The 19,483-nt window shown below is 36.4% G+C and overlaps 1 protein-coding gene across 1 annotated transcript in view; it reads right to left on the reverse strand.

The window, feature by feature from the left end:
- Window positions 1-330: 330 nt before the first annotated feature.
- Window positions 331-19,483, reverse strand: part of Plaa (phospholipase A2 activating protein) — a 33,125-nt gene continuing 13,972 nt past the window's right edge. Inside the window, exons 3-14 of the mRNA XM_005352738.3 lie at window positions 17,730-17,830; window positions 17,526-17,646; window positions 16,612-16,779; window positions 16,148-16,283; window positions 14,896-15,065; window positions 14,301-14,458; window positions 13,370-13,589; window positions 9,406-9,474; window positions 7,603-7,671; window positions 6,584-6,685; window positions 3,957-4,121; window positions 331-2,692 (exon numbers count right to left, since the gene is read on the reverse strand). Of these exons, the coding sequence (XP_005352795.1) occupies window positions 2,127-2,692; window positions 3,957-4,121; window positions 6,584-6,685; window positions 7,603-7,671; window positions 9,406-9,474; window positions 13,370-13,589; window positions 14,301-14,458; window positions 14,896-15,065; window positions 16,148-16,283; window positions 16,612-16,779; window positions 17,526-17,646; window positions 17,730-17,830 (2,045 nt within the window). The 3' untranslated portion in view covers window positions 331-2,126. The remainder of the gene's footprint in view (window positions 2,693-3,956; window positions 4,122-6,583; window positions 6,686-7,602; window positions 7,672-9,405; window positions 9,475-13,369; window positions 13,590-14,300; window positions 14,459-14,895; window positions 15,066-16,147; window positions 16,284-16,611; window positions 16,780-17,525; window positions 17,647-17,729; window positions 17,831-19,483) is intronic.

The raw sequence follows: 19,483 nt of genomic DNA on the forward strand, positions 1-19,483 counted from the left end.
TACTCAAGAAAACATTAAGAGATCTTTAAAAAAAGTTTAAAGGAAAACAAAAATTTAAACCACTATTTAACAGGTTCTTCAAATGAGATTATCTTTTTTTGTTGTTGTTGAACTGTACAAATAATAAAAGCTGGTATAAAAAAGACAGTGATATGAAACAAAGTATTTACAGTTTTTCACCTCTTACATTCTCAAGAGTGAAGTCATGTTCTAAGTAAGAATACATCCAACCCTTTTACAAAGGTACCCACCTATCCTTTCAAAATAATATAAATTGCATGCTAGATTGGATGTATTAACAAGCAGTGTATTGTAACAGAACCGGGATGATTTACGTTTTACCATTTAATTTTGATGTAACAATTTAAATCCCAATTCAACAAAAGTAAAGCACAAATACATAAAAGGAACAAGCAACGAAGAGTTTAGGTACACTCAGGAGACTGTAATTTAATACTTAGTAAGGTATACAGCCCTATTTACATTTCCTCACTTCTTATGGTATTCTACGAGTTCTTCCCCTGGATTATTCCAAACAGTCAAGATTTTCTTTCCCTTTCTGGAAAAAATTTGTCCCTGAATTAAGTCAGGAAACCCCATGGTTCTCCATACTGTTAATTTTGAGAACACTGCTCATAATTTTAAGCAAAGTCCTTGTAAAACCATCTTCTTTCCATAATAAAAATGGAAGTATTGGAGCTGGGAATGTAATCCAGTGGGTAGAGCTTCCCCAGCATGCACCTGGGTTTGAGCTAGCACCACAAAACAAACAAAATCAAAACGCACACACATACACCAACACAAATACACTTTTTAAAGGCATTGATCTGAGCACGGTGGCTTTAATCCTGGCACTCAGGAGGCAGAAGCAGGCAGGTTTCTGAGTTCAAGGTCAGTCTGGTCTACAGAGAGTGCCAGGATAACCAGGGTTATCAGAGAAACTGTCTCATGAAACCAAAAAGGAAAAGAAACAGCACTATTTCCTCCTTTGTTTTAGTTGTTAAGATATCAGAGACAAGCCTGTGGCTTCCTGTTTAGAAAGCTGCATCGTGGCAAGTGCTCTGTGCAGACAGCATAGAGTACCCTCGCCTTTACCTTCCCATTATAACTTATTCTATTATCTTTCCTTTTGAAAACAGAAGTATAATAACCATCTTTTAAAGAAAGCTGATTTGAGAATTAAATGACAATGTATATAATGTGCTATCTGGACCATTTTAGGGGTTAAAAACACTTAATTTCACATGACAGATTCTTGACCTTAAAGTCTGATATATGTTGCTTGCACAAATGCCTAATAAAAATCAATGAATTCCAAAATCTTTTTGATGCAATGAAGATGATCAAGAAGTATACAATCATATCAAACCTGAAATGAAAAATAATGAAGGGCAAAAGAAATAATACAACCTGTGAAGAATGACCAAATAATAAGATATCAAAACTAGAATGAAAGATGAAATTACCTCATATAGTGAAAGAAAATTAGTTATCCTAACGCATAATCACTTAAGGCCTCAGTTGTCTGAATTGATATGTATAACAGTTTACCAATTTGCTTCCTTCATCTAAACATGGACCATGAACGTTGATACTTTCTATTTACAAATGGCTCAAGAAATTATTGTATATTTTTTCAATTTACAACTTATAACAAACTAAGTTAAAATTATTTTTCAAGTAAATCCTAAGGGGCTTTGAAATGTGCTAATGAAAGAACCCAACAGTGAAAGGAAGAGGAGAAGCTAATACACAACACAGAGGCCAACTGAACAAGGTCTCACAGAAGTAGAGGCAGATGACATGAGTAAAAATCTGTGCGCTCCTGAGTAATAAAGGTAAGGAAGAAAAAGCCACTGTAATTGTGCTGTTATTGACTATAGTTTTAATGTTTCTATACCCTTGAAAATCTGCCCCATTACACAGGAAAACCTCACAACCATCAGTGCAAAAACTTTATTTATAATTTGTTTCTCCTCAACACAACTTTATAAGATTTGAATTTAACCCACAGTTCCGTTTTCTTTCTTCTCTCTTTTAAATATCTGCAATCAGTCATGTAAAATGTGAAAAAAAAAAAGTACTCCCATTAATCAGTTGAAAACCTCAGCTTCCCTTCCCCAATGTTACAGCAAATTTAAGATAAGTCTACAGCATTCGCTTACTTTAGCTGGCTCTGATACGGAGACATACTTTTTTATTTGAGAGTCAACACCTAAGGACTTGGCTAATTGTATAGCATTAGTATCATCACTGATAAGTGTCCCAAGAGCCACAAGGAGTCTAAAAGTGGCTTCTAGGTCTTGTACAACTTCCAAGATTGTGCTAATTACTGACAAGCACTGAGCTTTCCCCTCAATGTTATGGTCTTTATGGAAACAAACAGAATAGTTCAAGGTCAATGTAGCCAGAGCAATATGAATGTTCTTATTGCCCCCTGATTTCAGTTCTATTGCTTGTGATATCAGTGATTCCCTCTGGGCCATCATGAGCTTTTGTCCTGCCTGACTAACAAAGCAATTGCAAAAAGTCCTAAGAGCAAGCAGCTGGTTTGCAGGCTTTCCTTTAGGGTTCAGGAGGTTGATGAGATGGCTGCTGAACTGATCTCCTTCTTTTTCACTGCAGAAATTCTCATTCACACTGGGATGTTTAATTGATAGCCGAAGAATGTCAAGTGCAGGAAAGACAATGTCTATTAAAAAGAAATACTCATTAATACATATGAAAAATCTAGAAAATTCCTTATAGTTATTATTCAGTTTTACTTTATTTTCCCACTACAAAATGACCATTTATAGGAAATGTGAAAAATGTTTTTATATTTATATAAACTAGGCTATATGCTTCAAAACTGAAATACCTCTTAGACTGTCTAATAGTCTGACATAGCAAAGTATTCATTAATGAGATGAATGATTGAAGTAGGGAATCTAGCTTTAAATATCTGGTAACCAGGCCAGAGAGTTAAGTTTTGGAAGGAGCTTTGTAACTGAGTGCTGTATAGCTGCCATGCGAACATTTAATGAACAATCTTATTGCGAATGTAAGGAAACAATACATTAATTATATGCTCCATAACATAAGGACAATCATGTGTAAAAGATCTTCACATATACTAGAACAAGAAAACCCTAATAAACTAAAGTCCCGTGTCTGGTGATCTGTTGCCCACTTCCTACCTTCACACTCACCAGGCACTCATGTGGCACCCATACATCCGTGCACACATGACATTCATACATGTAAGATTAAATACATTTCCAAAGATTTTTAAAGGCCGGGCGATGGTGGCACACGCCTTTAATCCCAGCACTCGGGAGGCAGAGGCAGGCGGATCTCTGTGAGTTCGAGACCAGCCTGGTCTACAGAGCTAGTTCCAGGACAGGCTCCAAAGCCACAGAGAAACCCTGTCTCGAAAAACCAAAAAAAAAAAAAAAAAAAAATACATTTCCAAAGATTTTTAAAAACCATGAGAGGTTCTTTTGGTTTTCAAAAATATGATAATGACATAAAAGGTAGAATAATAATAGATGCTTTTAATATGTAGTTAATAGGTCACAAAGAATTTCTAAAGGTAATTATTATCCCAAATAATAAAATATAAAATCTCAAACATTTTTAATTCTAAAATAATAGAAATTCTAAAAGAATTTCTGATTTTTGATTGATTATGAATGTTCAATTAGTCAATGAAAATAATTCAAACTGGGAGAATCCAAATTCTAAAACATTCCTGGTTCCTAAATTTCAGTTAAGGTATACCGAACATACACCATCGGAATCTCATGGGTTGTGACTAACAAGATTATGAATTATAGTGATGTGGTGAGGCCTTTCTGCATAATGTTCATAATCTCAATTAGAAATACCCACATTAACTTTTAGTTAATCTAGAAGTATCAGCAATATTGGCAGAAATAAAAGGTTCTTAGTTAAAATTTGAAGATAATACTTACCTTCAGGCCAGTTGATGGCTTTCCACAAAATCTGGAGTTGCTGGGTCGTTGGCTTTTCTGAAGAATTATTACAAATTAGAGACAGTATCTTTTCGAGAAGTACCAACTCATCTTCAGTTAGCTTCTTGTCTTCAGGTGCAGTTCCATTAAGTTCCTTTAGCTTTCCTAGAACCCAAAACCTGAACTTAGCCAAATAATACATATGCCATTTTCAGGAATGCTCTCCTACACAGTAACACTCTTCTCAGCAATTATCAAAACCCATCAAATGAGGTCCATGAGCATTTTTGTGTAGTGTAGGAAAGGCAATCGAGACCCTCAGATCCTGCTTTAGAGCCACTCTGAGTGTTTTTCAAAGCAACAGTTATGTATATATGTATGTATGTATGTATGTATGTATGTATGTATATTCAAGTATAAGTCATCTTCCATTTCCCCCAAATTTGTAGTAACTTAAAATATTTAATCTATTATTTTTATATGTTGTATGATATGTGTGTGAATGCGGACATACATGTGCCCATGGTTTGCACGAGGCAGCCAAAAGATAACCTAAGCATCAAGGCATCAATTCTCTCCTTTTACCAGATTCCAGGGATCAAACTTAAATCATCAAGCTTGTACTTTTACCGGCTGAGCCACCTCACCAGTTTCAAATTTACAAATCTTTTTTTTAAATTAAAAAAATTTTTCTTTTAATTTTTTTATTTTGTGTGCATTGGTGCTTTGTCTGCATGTATGCTTGTGTGAGGGTGTCAGATCCTCTGGAACTAGAGTTACAGACAGTTTTGAACTGCCTCATAACTGTGGGTGCTGGGGACAGAATCTGAGTCCTCCAGAAGAGTAGTCAGTGCTCTTAGCCTCTGAGCCATCTCTCCAGGCCCCAAATTTACAACTCTTTAACAATCACAGATGGACTTTGGACCTATCTCACTTGTATTTGGCACTACAATTTCAACATTGCAAATTAATGAAAACAAAATTTTGAGAAATGTAGAAAACAAGGAATCTCTTAGATCTGTATAATTAACAAATGTTTAAGTGTGTGTATACTTTTTAGTTCAAAATATTACCTATCAATGCTATTTGTAACAATAATATAAAGAACAATAATGGAAAAAAATCTCTGCCTTATGTCAAGGTAAAACTGTTATTTCAATTAATCTTCACCATCAGCTTTGTAGCAAAGGGATAAAGTAATTTATAGTTCAAAATTTTCCCTTTTCACTTTAATTTGAGAAAAACTGACAGAAAAGCAATCAGAGTAAACAGTGTATTTTTCTCTTTCTCTCACCCACTCTGCTCCCCTGTGGCCCCCTTCCCCAGATTGTTTCAATATACAATTCAGGCTAGCCTTAAATCTGTACTCCTCCTGCTTCATCCTCCCAATGTTACAAATACCCGAATCTATTTTTATCATTCTGAAAGCTTGACTTTACTCCATATACAAAAAGCAGGGTCCACAGTCAAACAGTGGAAAGGCATGGAGGTCAGAGGACATGGCGTTTCCTCCGTTTCCTCCATTCGAGTACCAACTGGCTCTGTCCATAGGGCATTATGTTTTTTAATTGAATAGAACTTTTCCATATATTCTGATATAGCTTCCCCACCCCCAACTCCTCCCTACTTCTCCATCCATCTAAATCCACACCCTCTCTCTTTAGGATACAAATAGGCATCTAAAATACTAATACTACTAATAATAAGATAAAATAAAAACAAACACAAGACAAAAAAAGGAAAAAGAAAAGAGCCAAAACAAACAAACAGCCCTCAGGAACACATATAGGAACTCACAAACACAAACACATAAAAACACAAATCTGGAAACCATAATGCATATGCAAAAATAAAGTTGTTTTTTTTTTCTTAAAAAAAAAAAAGCCCTGAAAAAACATCATAAAACAAAGAACCTCCAAAAATACGACTGAGTTCATTTTGTGTAGGATACTTATTTATTTTTAAAGGTCAGACTCTAAAGTGGGGTGTGGTAGTACGATGCATATAATCTTAACACTCAAAAGAGTGAGGCAGATAGACCAGGAGTTGTGGACAAGCTACACAGTAAAAAACTGCTTTAAGGGGCTGAAGAGATGGCTCAGTGGTTAAGAGCACTGACTGCTCTTCCAGAGGACCAGGTTCAATTCCCACCATCCACATGACAGCTCACAACTGTCTATAACTCCAAGATCTCACACCCTCACACATACATGCAGACAAAACACCAATGCAAGCAAATGAAAATATTTTTAAAAACTGCTTTAAAATAACAGAAAAATATTATCTTTACTTTTCAAATATGCCACAATGTAACTCATTTATTTTCACACACACCCCTCCTGCAAAACCCTCAAGAGTTTGAGGGTAGAATTAACATTTCCCCTAAATAGGTGCTTTCTATTAGTTATGATAACCATTTATCCTGTATTTGTACAAAACTTTTTATAACCCATAAAGGTTAAATTATCAGACTGTTGTCAACACAGCTGGCTAACAACTACCTCACTAGAAGTCTCTATTCATTTAGGAAGCCAAATCCTTGCACATGTCAAGTGGAGGAAGATTAAGTCTTGAGAACATCTTTAGCTATTATTGGGTATGTAATAAAAACATTAATATAGACTTACCTAATATTTGCATAGGGTTTGCTTGGTCAAAGGTAAGAGCTTCTTTTTTGGGGAAATAAATATTCACCGTTTTAGATGCAGCTGAACGGTAGGCACTACTTCCTATTTAGGGGAGATCATGAAAATTATAACAAATACTCAAAGTGAGATTTTTTTTCTTAATTGATGACTGTGTTCTCACAATTACTGAGATATGTAATTTTATTTCAAGGCATGAAATAAAAACAGCAAGCCACCTACAAACCATTCACAAACTTGGATACTGCTTATATTTATCAATGTAGTAATTTCTGGCTCATAAAACGGAAGTAAAGATTTAGAAAAGGGCCTATCATATTTCCTAATTTTGTTCTTAAAACTCTACCTAAAATATTTTAAAAAGGTTAAGTAACAAGGACAAAACTTCATTCTTGTCTTAATTAACACTCTGTTAAATCTTTTCTCATGTCCTTCATTGCTTATTTAAAATACAGGAGTTAGTCTCATCATTTTTTCTATATCTTTATAAATTATACTTGTTAATTAGATAACTCAATTATCTAATGATTAATAAAAATGGTCCAACACAGCCAGATGTGGTGATGCACACCTTCAATCCCAGCACTCCAGAGGCAGCGGCTGTCAAAGTTCTTTAAGTTCTAGGCTGGCCTTGTCTACATAGCAAGTTCCTGAACAGCCAAGGTTACACAGAGATCCTGGGACAAACAAACTATCACAAATTGAAATTTTAGTAATATTCAGTGGAATAAAATGACCTCAAATTAAAATTTCTTCAATTAAAACTGTCTTTTGTTGTTACTTATGTTTATGGACACTTTTAATGCCAGCACTTGGGAGGCACACTATGAGACAGTGTCTTAAATTAACAAAACCAAAACAAAAATCGTTTGCAGCACCAGGGAATCAAAGTTGGAAGGCAGGATGAATTCTAGGTAATAACTCAACAAACCAGGCTAAGGCCTAAGAAGTTTCAATGAAATTTTTAAAATCCAAAAGAAAAAGAAATTTAAAGTACCTACCTGTAAATGGATCGACTCCAGCTACGGAGGTGCCCATACCTGCAGAACCTGGCATGTAACGACCAGCACCTACAACGCAGTAATACTCCTAGTGAGCAAAGTACAGATCATAAAGCCTAAGTCATTGCTTCCTGTAACACGATTAATAAAAGCCCAGAGACAGAAACTGGGGTTCAACCTGAAGATCAGAAAAGCAAAACAGCCAGCCACTGGTTCTTGCCTCTACCTCAGTCTGAAATGGTGATCCTGCCTCCAGGAATCTCAGAATGAGACTGTCTGTGAGAGCTGCTTCCTCACATTTTATATTCATCTCAAAGGCTGGGATTAAAGGTGCGCACCACTACCACCTGGTTTCAATGGCAAACTAGTGTGGCTACTGGGATTAAAGGTTTGTGTCACCACTGCCTATTCTGAAAGGCTGATCAGTGTGGCTGTTTTACTCTCTGAACTTCAGGTAAGCTTTATTTATTAAAATACAAATGAAATATCACTACAGCTTCCTTACACTAATGATATCACCATCAATCACACTTCAAATTCACACACACATGCTTCTACAGAAAAATGCTTATAGCTGTGTTGCTGATTAGAAAGTGTTCACTACATTTTCACTAAAAAATAATCCTTGGGGCTGGAAAGGTAGCTCAGTGGTTAAGAGCACTGTTCTTAAAACTACCGGTAAAGAGAAAGTCATCATCTATATATTCTTCAGGTCCTTATACCATTTAAAATGTAATCACATACTCAAAAGAATTCCTTAACAGACAACACACTGCCAAAGCATATAGCTTGAGAGTTGGCTGTTGGCTGTCGATACACAAGGTGCAACCACTTACATCTAGGTGATGACTTTATTCATTAAAGAAAGGATTCTCATTAAGAGAAATTTAGAGTTCCATGACACTGACCTACACTTATAGTGAAACAATCTATGGCTGAAAAAGGGTTGTAGGTTTATATTCCCATGAGTGCTGAGTTTGGAAGGTCACTGGATTCCATGAAAGGTCATGAATCGCCTGCAAACTGGGTATATTGTCCATGAACTCTACCTCAAGATTCAACAGCATTCAAAGAAATATACTGATGCATTTTGAAACTAATCATTAGCTTGCCTATCTCAGGAAATAAAGGAATCCTGAAAACCTCTAATGATACTTTAAGAAGCCACTAATAAAACTCAGATTAGGTCTTGAAAAAAACAAACAAACAAACAAACAAAAAAACTCAGATTAGGAACAATGATCCTAGACAGCTGGGCAGAATGCCTCCTTCCAGGCTTAGTCAAAACATGCATGAGGAACATCTTGATTGCACTGCTCCATCCAATACCAAAGACTCATATGGTTCCTTCTTCGCCATGACTTATGATAGTGTCTTGCCAATAATAACACTGGCCCTACACCTTGGTTAGAGAACTCCCCTATTATCTCATTTCATAGATTTTAAAAAAAGCCCAGAGGAGTTAAAGAGCTTGCCAATTTCTCAAAGCAAGCATGTGGTAGAGCTAAGGTTGGTACTATGGTCATCTTACATTAAATACTCTATTTCTAACTACTCTGCTCTCCTTGTTGGAAGAACCACTGGAAAAAACAATATTCTGGTTACATGTTCTTTAAAATCATGAGAAAATCTACACACTGTAGGAAAAAGCAAAAATTGTAAGTTAAAGATCTATCAAAATTGGAAATAAACATAAGGAAACTATTATTGGATCATATCTCCAAAATGTAAAGCCAATATATAATACAAAATGTTATATACCAAGCCAATATATCAAGATTATAGTAACAAAATGCATCCCACCTGTGAAAGGATCTGCTGTCTGCACTGTGTTGGAAGGTCCTGAAGAGCCTGGAACATAGCGACCACCACCTATCCATGCAGAACAATGGAAAAGCTCAAGTACATTAAAACTGATAAAAAGCGCGGTATTTATGCTAAAAGAACCAAAGTTTGGAAAAAAAAGACGAGTAGCAAAGCTGTCACATGACAGAATGATAGAAATTATAGTCAAATAGCTTACTGTTGCACAGAAACTAAAATTTCAGTGGTTCTCCAAGCACAGTTCCTTTCCTTTTAAAAATGTATATGCCACTCACAAAGAAAAAATTAACTTTCTTCAATGTAGTCTCACTGGGGATATTAACCACATCTGAGGACAGGTCCCACACCCAGTAGTAAATGGTTAACACAAAACAAACTCAATTGTACTTGCATATTTTTGTAGACTTTTTTGTCTTATGTTGCTTTGTTTGTACTTTTTTCCTGGTCTTATTGGTGTTTGGTTTGTATATTATGGTTTCCGATTTTGTGTTTTCATGGGTTTTGGTGTGTGTGTGAATTCTTGTGGGTTTTGTTTGCCTATTTGTATTCTAAAGACAGAAAGAAAGGGCATGGTGTTGTACTGAGTGGAGAGGCAGGGAGGATTTGAATGGAGTTGGGGAAAGGGCAGAATATATTTCGCGAACAAAAATTATGTGTATATATTTATTTTTTATACCTGCCTGCATGTGCCTAGGGTCCTCTGATGCATCAGAGCCCCTGGAACTGGAGTTACAAACAGTTGTGAGCTGTCACATGGTGCCGGTACCAGAACCTGTGTCTTCTACTAGAGCAGTAAGTGCTCTTAACCACTGAGCTGTCTCTCCTGCTCCTAAGTATAGTTTCTTAACTGACGCCAGTTTGAAATGTTAGCCCCAGCACATTCATGTAGAAATAACTGAAATCAATATATAGAATTGTAAGTGGCGTGTGACCTAACAATGTATGTATGGAATTCCTATTATCATTCCTGTACAGATTTACTAGGATTCCTGTGGTTGCTGTTGTATGAATACCACTGACATTAATGTTAATCTTTTGGAAAGCTCTGGGTTCCTTAACTCACATGTCGAAGAGTGCACAGTGCTGAGAATCTAGCAGGAAATATAACTGTAACTCCTGACATCAACTGATGGAGAGAGAGAAATGCTACAGTGTGTGAGGGCAACAAAGGAAACATTTTCACTGATTTGCACACAAGCACAGATGTGTGAAAATTTTTTAGTACAGATACATGCACGCACACTCACACAGGTGCACCCCCAACACACACACACGCAACTTATAAAGTTAGAATTTAGAAGAACAAAACAAGCCGAGTGGTTGCTAATATCCCAGACAGAGCCAGGTGTCTATTTTTACAGGACTACAATGTGTTCACTGTTTTGCACCATAGTCTGAAACAAGAAAATATACAGGCACTAAGCATGCAGTCTCACCCACCCTTCTCTTTATGCTAAATCCAAGTATTTGGAGGGTTAAACCATTTATGAAATTTGAAATTTTGAAATTTATGCCCTGGCAATGCTGAAGTATACATGAGAAACCCACATATGGTGGTTCTGTTAAACTTATCCATATTGGGTTTCATGGTCTAAGTTGATGAGGACAACTGACCAGGTTCTGAAAATTTTGATTATGTTAGTTCAACTATGTAAATAGGCAATGGATTCTTACATTAGAGTGAGATAAGAGAATGTGACGATCATGTAGTACTTATGAGGAAAGAAAGGAAATCTATCCAAAGAAGAATTTGGAAGAAGGGGACATGGGAATTTTATAAAACAAAAAGCACTAGCACATGAAAAACACGGGTAAAAAGAAAAGGAGACCATAGAAAAATGCCTGGCTAGAATGTGCAAGGCCTTTCCTGAATTTAAACCCAACTATAACACATGTAGGTGCACACAAATACATGCATCATAAAAGGAAGATATTAACTGTAAGTATCTATTCTAAAATTTTACTTAGAAGTCTTGTTCAAAGAAGAGACAAAACATCCTACTTCCTCTGTACCTCAATTTTCTGGATCCAATATGTATAGCAATACTTCCTGGATTATAATTTATATGCTAGCAATAACTCCTAATCCCATTAATGTCATTTTTATTACAGATAACATTAAATTACAGCAATAGAATACAAATCACATGATCAATCTCTGCCTTCGAGTTGACATACATCTATCAAACCTCATATGAAAACACTGTGATGGTTTGAAAAAAAAAAAAAAAGAGTCCCCATAGGCTCATGCATTTGAATACCCAGTCCTCAGTTGGTGGATCTGTTTGGGAAGGATCAGGAGGTGTGGCCTTGTTGAAGGTGTGTCACTTAGGGAAGGCTCTGAGTTTTAAAAAAACCTCACACAGCTCACAATTAATTCTCTGCCTTGTGATTGTGCTTCAAGATGGGAACTCTCAGTTACCGTTCCAGTACCTGCCTGCTGCCATTACTTTTCACCATGATGGTCATGGATTTTAAGCATGAAACTGCAAGTCCCAAAGAAACACTTTCTTTTATAAACTGCCTTGGTCACAGTGTCTTATCACAGTAACAGGAAAGTAGCGAAGATAGCCATAACACACATTTTTAAAAAGCCTAGAGCAGCTGGGCATGGTGGCACACACCTTAATCCCAGCACTTGGGAGGCAGAGATAGAAAGATCTCTGAGTTCAAGGCTACTTAGCCAGTCTACAGAGTGAGTTCCAGGAGAGCTACGGCTACATAAAGAAATTCTGTCTCAAAACAACAACAAAACCTAAAAAACAACCAAATAAAATAACCAGCCTTGGTAAAGTGGCTTGAAAAGTAATGGCACCTGCTGGCCAGCCTAAGAACCCGAGTTTGATCCTTGAGAAACACCTGGGAGAAGGGAACCAATTCCTGAGAGGTGGCCTCTGACCTCCACGTGTTATGGCTTATGTATGTCCACAAACATCTGCCCACATACACACAAATTAATTTTAAAAAATCCAGTAGAAAGTTTTTATTTTAAAAAACAGAAACTACAAAGTCTGGGAGTGTAGCTTAGTAATACAGGCAAGCATGGTATGGATAAATTCCTAGATTTGAGACTTATTACCATAAAAAAATAAATAAAAGCATATCTTTAATTTTTTTATTTCAAATTATTGAATCAAAGTATCTTAATTTTATTTAGTTTACTGGGAAGTTATATATCTAATTTTTTTGGTTTTATTTATTTTTATTCTATGTGCATGAATGTCTTGAATGCATGTATGTATGTGTACTACATGTGTGACCTGTACCTGTGGACATCAGAAGAGGGCAACGGGTTCTCTGGAGCTGGAGTTACAGACGGTAGTAAGCCACTGGACTGGGAACTGAATCTGGGTGCTCTGTAAGTGTTCTTAGGCAGTGAGCCATCCGTTCAGCCACTATATATGTATGCATGTACGTATACACGTGTATATGCATATATGTATATTTATAGATATGTGTATGTTCATAAATATTTTTATTTAGTGTTAATATGTATAGACCTGTGTACAATGGGGGTATGCACGTATGTACTATGCCTGCAGAGGGTATTAGTTTCTCTCTGGAGATGGAGTTTTAGGCAGTTGTGAGCCTTCTCCTGTAGGTGCTAGGAACTAAACTTGAGTCCTCTGAAAGAGTGGCAGTAAGCATTCTTAACCGCTAAGCCATCTTTCCAGCTCCACAAAGATATATTTTGAAAGAGAGTAGTTTTATAATTGTTTCAGTGAAATATAAACCTGGTGTACACTTTGAGGTTTATCATTACAAGATAAAAAGGCTGAGTTATACCTCAGTAGTAAGAGTATGTATTTGCACGTGCATAAGACGTTGCTTAATATCTCCACTAAATCGAAACAAATACCCGCCTCCCCTGACACAGACACAGCCCCCAACCCTAACACTAACGTTAGTTAATACATAAGACTTAATACAAGTCCAAACTCACCTGTAAATGGGTCTGAAAAACTGGTATTACCAAATCCCAGCTTTTGACCTTTTGTATTTTCAATAATAAATTTAGCCACCTGATCCAAAAACATGGGATTCAAATCATTTTTTTGCAAGAAGTTGTACGCAGCCAGCCAGGGATCCTCGCTGACATTATATGGCAATTTATATGCTGGTCCACCTTCATTGACATCAATTGAAAAAACATAATCAAATTCCTATAATGAAAAAAGAAAAAACAAAAGATAGATAATTCACCTGTTCAAATATGGTAAAGATATGTATAAAATAATACAGGTGTTAAGTGTTTTTATTCTAACAATTTATACTTTAAAACATTCTCCAAAATGCAAAGGTAAAAGCTTTCTTTTGGCAGATAAGGAGCCAAAGTATGCATGTGCTGCAAAACTAGTGTTTCATTAGGAGTGGGGCAGGTGATGGCTGAGATGGGCAACTGAGTATCATTAATTCCAGGTCCAAAACAAGGCTCCCAAATGGTTGATCTCAAGGTCAAAATTTTTGGCTGTTAGGGTGCCCTACTCACCAAGACACTGGCACATAAGCACAGCCCTACAGTGTCCCTCATGTATTGCCAAGTTTAATAGAGACAGGCATTAAGCATGAGATGAAAGAAACTCCTAATCCAAACTGACTGGAAACAGTTTTGTATAGGAAATTCTAAATGATAGATAATGGCTAATTTGTCATATGCAGCTTCCTCTACACGGAAAGATTTTATATAGATATATTTGAAAGTTTAATTATATATTTTAATGTATATATTAAATCTACTTTAAAACAGAAGATAATTTTTTTTACAATAATGTACTTTTTAATGCCAAAATACCAAAGAAAATTTTATTAGCAGAGAAAATTTCTAATTTTCTGTGTAGTTTAAAATAATAATTAGAAAGCAGAAGTAGACATACTTTCCCTTCATATAACACTTTTCCAGATGTTTGCTGATTAGCACCAGATGAGCCAACAACATCACCAATTTTTATCCACCTCCCGTCACTAACACTCCACTGGTAGGCTTCAACTCTCTCTCCATCTCTGATTAGACGAGTCTGTCCTTCTCTAGTACCTTAAAACAAATATTTAACAATCAAAGGTTGACTAGCAGAGCAAAACCCAAAAACACTTAGACAAATTTTAACATTTTTTTAATGGATGCTTCTAAATTAACATTAAGACAAACAAGAAGAATATGGCTTCTCTCATCAGTTATGTGTGATAGTAAAAATCCTCAAGTATCAGTATCTGGCATTGAGAACAAATGAAACATTAGCAAACATTTTTTTTATTATTACTCTCGGTATTCCAAAAGGCAAGTGTGGCGGTTCTCTTCCTCCCTCACTCCCTGAGATAGTTTCTCTGTTATGCCTTGGCTATCCTGAAACTCACTCTGTAGACCAGGCCAGCCTTCAACTCACAGAGATCTGCCTGCCTCTGCCTCCCAAGGGCTGGGGTTAAAGGTGTGCACCACCATTGTCTGAACTACAATTACTCTATAATAGTTACCTGGTTCATTGAGATGTTCCCTCCCAGGAAGTTGCTCTGCATTAATGTCTCCTAAGTCACCAGTTTTGGAATCGATAGTTGCCTGAGAGAGCTCCCTCTCAAAAGCCTTGATTTCCTCAGTGCTTGCTGTCCGATCTTCTGACTCTGTAAACACTCTAATAATACCATCACTACAAGAAAAGTAAGCCAATTTAAGTCACTGACACAGTTTATTATCATTCCCTCATGTGAATAAAATGAAAATTATCTGTATGCATAAATATGAAAAGTATCACTGTGCATTGTGAAGAATGCTGACTACAGCATACATTATCCAGCTATGTAAAGAAGAAAAAATACATTTAAACACAATTTTCAATTTCTAAAAAAAAAAAAAAAACGCCAGTGACTGAACCTACCAGAACCTTGTATCCATTAGGCTAGTGTTCTACCACTGAGTTATACCCCAGCATTTGGTTTTTCTGAGACAGGTATGTGCATACAACAAGGCCACAGTATTTATACACAGAAGGCCAGTCTTGAATGTATGATTTCCCACATCAGACTCTCAAGTGCTTGGATTACAGGTAAGTGTCATTACAACCAGCACAATATTCAATTCTATGCTACATATTTACTGTGAAAATTTAAAAATACAGTATTTACTTCTTAAAATTACTATTACATAGGCAACGTACACTATCAAAAAGAGTTGGTTGGACACTGTGGCATATACTTCTAATTACAGCCTAGGTTTCACAGCAAGACCCTGTCTTGAAAACAAAACAAAAAAAATTGAAAACAAGTGATCAAAACAACAAAACAAAATCAACAAAATGTGCACACAAAACAAAAATCCACAAACAAAGCAAGTAAGCAAGCAAAAACCCCACAAAACAAAATCCTGCAGTATTTCCCTCATCTACACACATTCACTCCGTCAATGGAAATTGTGTTATCGACAGAAATTCTAACTTCTTACTCAATTTTCAAAATCCAATTTAATGTTTATAGAAATTTTTTTCATACAGATCTCTAGTTTTTCTTCTAACTTCTTTGGAATTTGGAGTTTTCACTATACAATTTATAATACTATACCACAAAGTAAGTACCAGGTCTTGAAAAGTTCTTATTACTGTTGTTTACTTAGTAACAAAAATGTGCAAACAGTCCACCCAGTTCACCTGAAATTTCCATGGTTTACTTATGCACACTCAAGTACCAACCAACCACCTAAACACAAAAATTTATTGACTGACTAGAATATAAATACCTCGCACCAACCACAATGTCACCATTATCTAGCACACAGCAGCACCATATAGACTGAGCTGGAAGTCGAATTGTTTGGGCACATTCACCATGTTTCCATATTCTGAGAGATCTGTCTTCTGCTGTTGTCACAAAATCTAAAATAAATGAAAACAGAAGAAAAATTTGTTTAGATAAAATTGAACATATTTATAAATCATGTTTTTCTATGTAATAACTAATTTAAAATTAATTTTAGATTTTGTAAGTTGTTACAACTTCAAAATCATACTTTTATTCATTTCAAATTTTACACTCTATTCTTTGGACAAATTAATTACACAAAGTCTCTCCTCAGACACTCAAACGTCCTTTTATAATATAGTCAGTCATCTACTCTGAATTAATATAAAGGTGGTCACAGAAATTTCTAAAGAATAGAATGTAATAGCAAAAATTTAAATATATGTCATAAGTTAATCTTACCTCTACAATTTGGAAAGACAGATATGCTATAAATATAATTTGTATGTCCATAGTATACTTCAAGACACTCTCCAGTAATCTGCCACCTTCTAATACTTGCATCATTTGCACAGGAAAGAAATTCTGTTTCACTCAAAATTGCCAAACCTCTTACACAGTCTTCGTGCCCTGGATTTAAAAAAGAATACAAGTCAATAAATTGCACCATTTGGTTGATAACACTGTGCAGCTTATTAATACCATAAAACTTATGAGTACTGAAACCTAATTTTTCAAGTTATAGAAATTTTATTTTCTCCTGTACAAAGTGGTCTGATAATCAATGACATTTAGCAATACTGTTTATCCCCAGTCATAGGAAGTTATTCTGTATTTTTCTATCTTCTCCAGATGATTTTCGAAACCCTCAGGATACTTTGTACCAGGCTTGACCTCCAACTCAGAGAGATCTACCTGCTCTGCCTTCTGAGTGCTGGGCTTAAAGGAATGTGCCACCAGAATTTTAATTTTTAAGGAATAAATGAAAAGGAAAAACAATAAAAACTCACACCCAAATATTAATGGCCTACAGTAAATGAGCAAACAGTGTGACACTCCTATTAGTCAGCAGAGGCTGAAGGTGTGGTTCAGCGGGAGCATGTGCTTTAAAGTACAAGGGAGTAAGTTCAAATCCCCAAAGCTGAATGTCCATCAACAACTAAATAACCAGACAACAGATGCCTCACTGAATCGAAGAACTAGTTTAACTCCATACACACAACATACACAAAACCACACTCACCCAAATGTCCCAATTATACTGAGTTTTTAAAATTACCATTTTTCAGCTTCTAAACTTTCGAGGAAAAACAATAAACAATTGAGCAGGTTAGAAGAATATTGTGTATTATAAAAGTTGTTAACACTGACATTACCTGAAAAAGTCCTCTCACACCTTCCAGCCTTCCACAGTTTGATAGTCTTGTCTGCTGATCCAGTTAACATCAAGCCTTGCTCTGGTAAAATCTTTACGGCCCATACTGCAGCTGTGTGACCCTGTGAGTAACAAAGGTATCAACCTGAGATGCCGCAGAATCTTCAATCTCCACTTATCTAAAATATCCACACAGAAACGATACCTGTAATGTCATCATGCATTTGTCATTCAGCCAGACTTTAGCAGTGGTGTCCCATGAGCCACTAAGTAATGTCCCAAATTTTCCAGACGAAAGACTACAAACTAAGGGGGAAAAGTAATTAGTTAGTATATTTTCATGTGAACAAATGCTCAACCTGGCAAGCTTCTAAAGTATTATAATTTTTAAGTAAGTTTGTGAAGTGAAGTTTCTTAGTCAATAAAATTCTATTCAGAGGAGCTATGAGGGAACACAGTGTTCAAGATGAAAAGCTTTGGTGCCTGAATGTCTGGGGAAAAGGCCTCGCTGAGTCAGCTATAAGCTTTGTGGCCATAAGGGCAATCCTCAAAGAGTTCTAGGGCTTGTTTGTTTCAATTCTTATTTCCATTTATGTGTATATGCCTGTATGAGTCTATGTCATATGTGTGCAGGTGCCCGTAGACACCAGAAGAAGGTAGTGAATAGCCTGGGAACTGGAATTACAGGCAGCTATGAGCTACTCAACCTTCAGGAGTGTTAGATGGAATTGGCAAATGGACTTTGTCAGGGTCAGGATTCAAAGCATGAAAAAAATGTTGAGTCAGTTGGGAACTGTAAATATTCATTAGATAGTTGATAGCAAGAATTTTTGCTTGTTTGAAGTATGATAATGATAATATGGCTATTTCTTCCTTTTAGGAGAAAAAAGCTGGAGCTGGGGAAAAGGTTGTTGGTAATGGGATTGCCTTACAAGCACGAGGACCTAAACTCAAGATGCAAAGGCTATAAAAATGCCAAGGGCTAGTGGTGGTGGTGCACACCTTTAATCCCAGCACTCAAGGGTAGAAAGCAGGTGGATTTCTGTGAGTTCAAGGACAGCCTGGTCTACAAAGCAAGTTCCAGGACAGCCAGAGATGTATAGAGAAACCCTGTCTCAAAAAAAAAAAAAAAGCCAAGGGTTGATAGGTGACCATGCAACCACGACCACGCTTAGAATCCTATCTGGCCAGGCAAGCCTCAGGCTACTGAGAGTCCTTTTCTCAAAACTTTATAAAAAGGTGAGGGTAGAGAGATGGCTCTATGAAAGAAGATACTTGTGCATAGGCCTGAAAAATCTTAGTTCCATCACTGGATCCCAAGATGGCAGAAGAGAACTGACTCCCGAGTGTAATCATCTGACCTTCTTTTTTTAAAAATAAGATTTATTTATTTATTTATTATGTATACAACATTCCTTCCGTGTGTGCTTGCATGCCAGAAGAGGGCACCAAATCTCATTATAGATGGCTGTGAGCCACCATGTGGTTGCAGGGAATTGAACTCAGGACCTCTGGAAGAACAGACAGTGCTTTTAACCTCTGAGCCATCTCTCCAGCCCTCATCTGACCTTCTTACATGTGTTGTGGCATGTATCTGCCAAACATACGACTAAAATAATTTCATGTAGCCGTGGTTAGCCTTAAACTCGGGAGATCCACCTGCCTCTACCTCTCAAGTGCTAGGATTAAAGGGTGTACAACACTACACCTTGCCCAAAGTTAATTTAAAAAAAGAAAGAAAGAAGAAAGGTGGGCAGCACTTGAAAAGCAACAGCCAAGGCTGTTCCTGCTCATCATTTCCCCACTCCCACATACACTCACACACAGAATCACTGTTAGCGGAGGGGAAAAAAAAATCAGAATTAATGCATATTAACCACTTGTTTTTTTACAACCCATAAAAGCCAAACAATTGGGCTGGAGAGATGGCTCAGAGGTTAAGAGCATTGCCTGCTCTTC

The sequence above is a fragment of the Microtus ochrogaster genome, chromosome 10, assembly GCF_000317375.1.
Source record: "Microtus ochrogaster isolate Prairie Vole_2 chromosome 10, MicOch1.0, whole genome shotgun sequence".
Lineage (NCBI taxonomy): Eukaryota > Metazoa > Chordata > Mammalia > Rodentia > Cricetidae > Microtus > Microtus ochrogaster.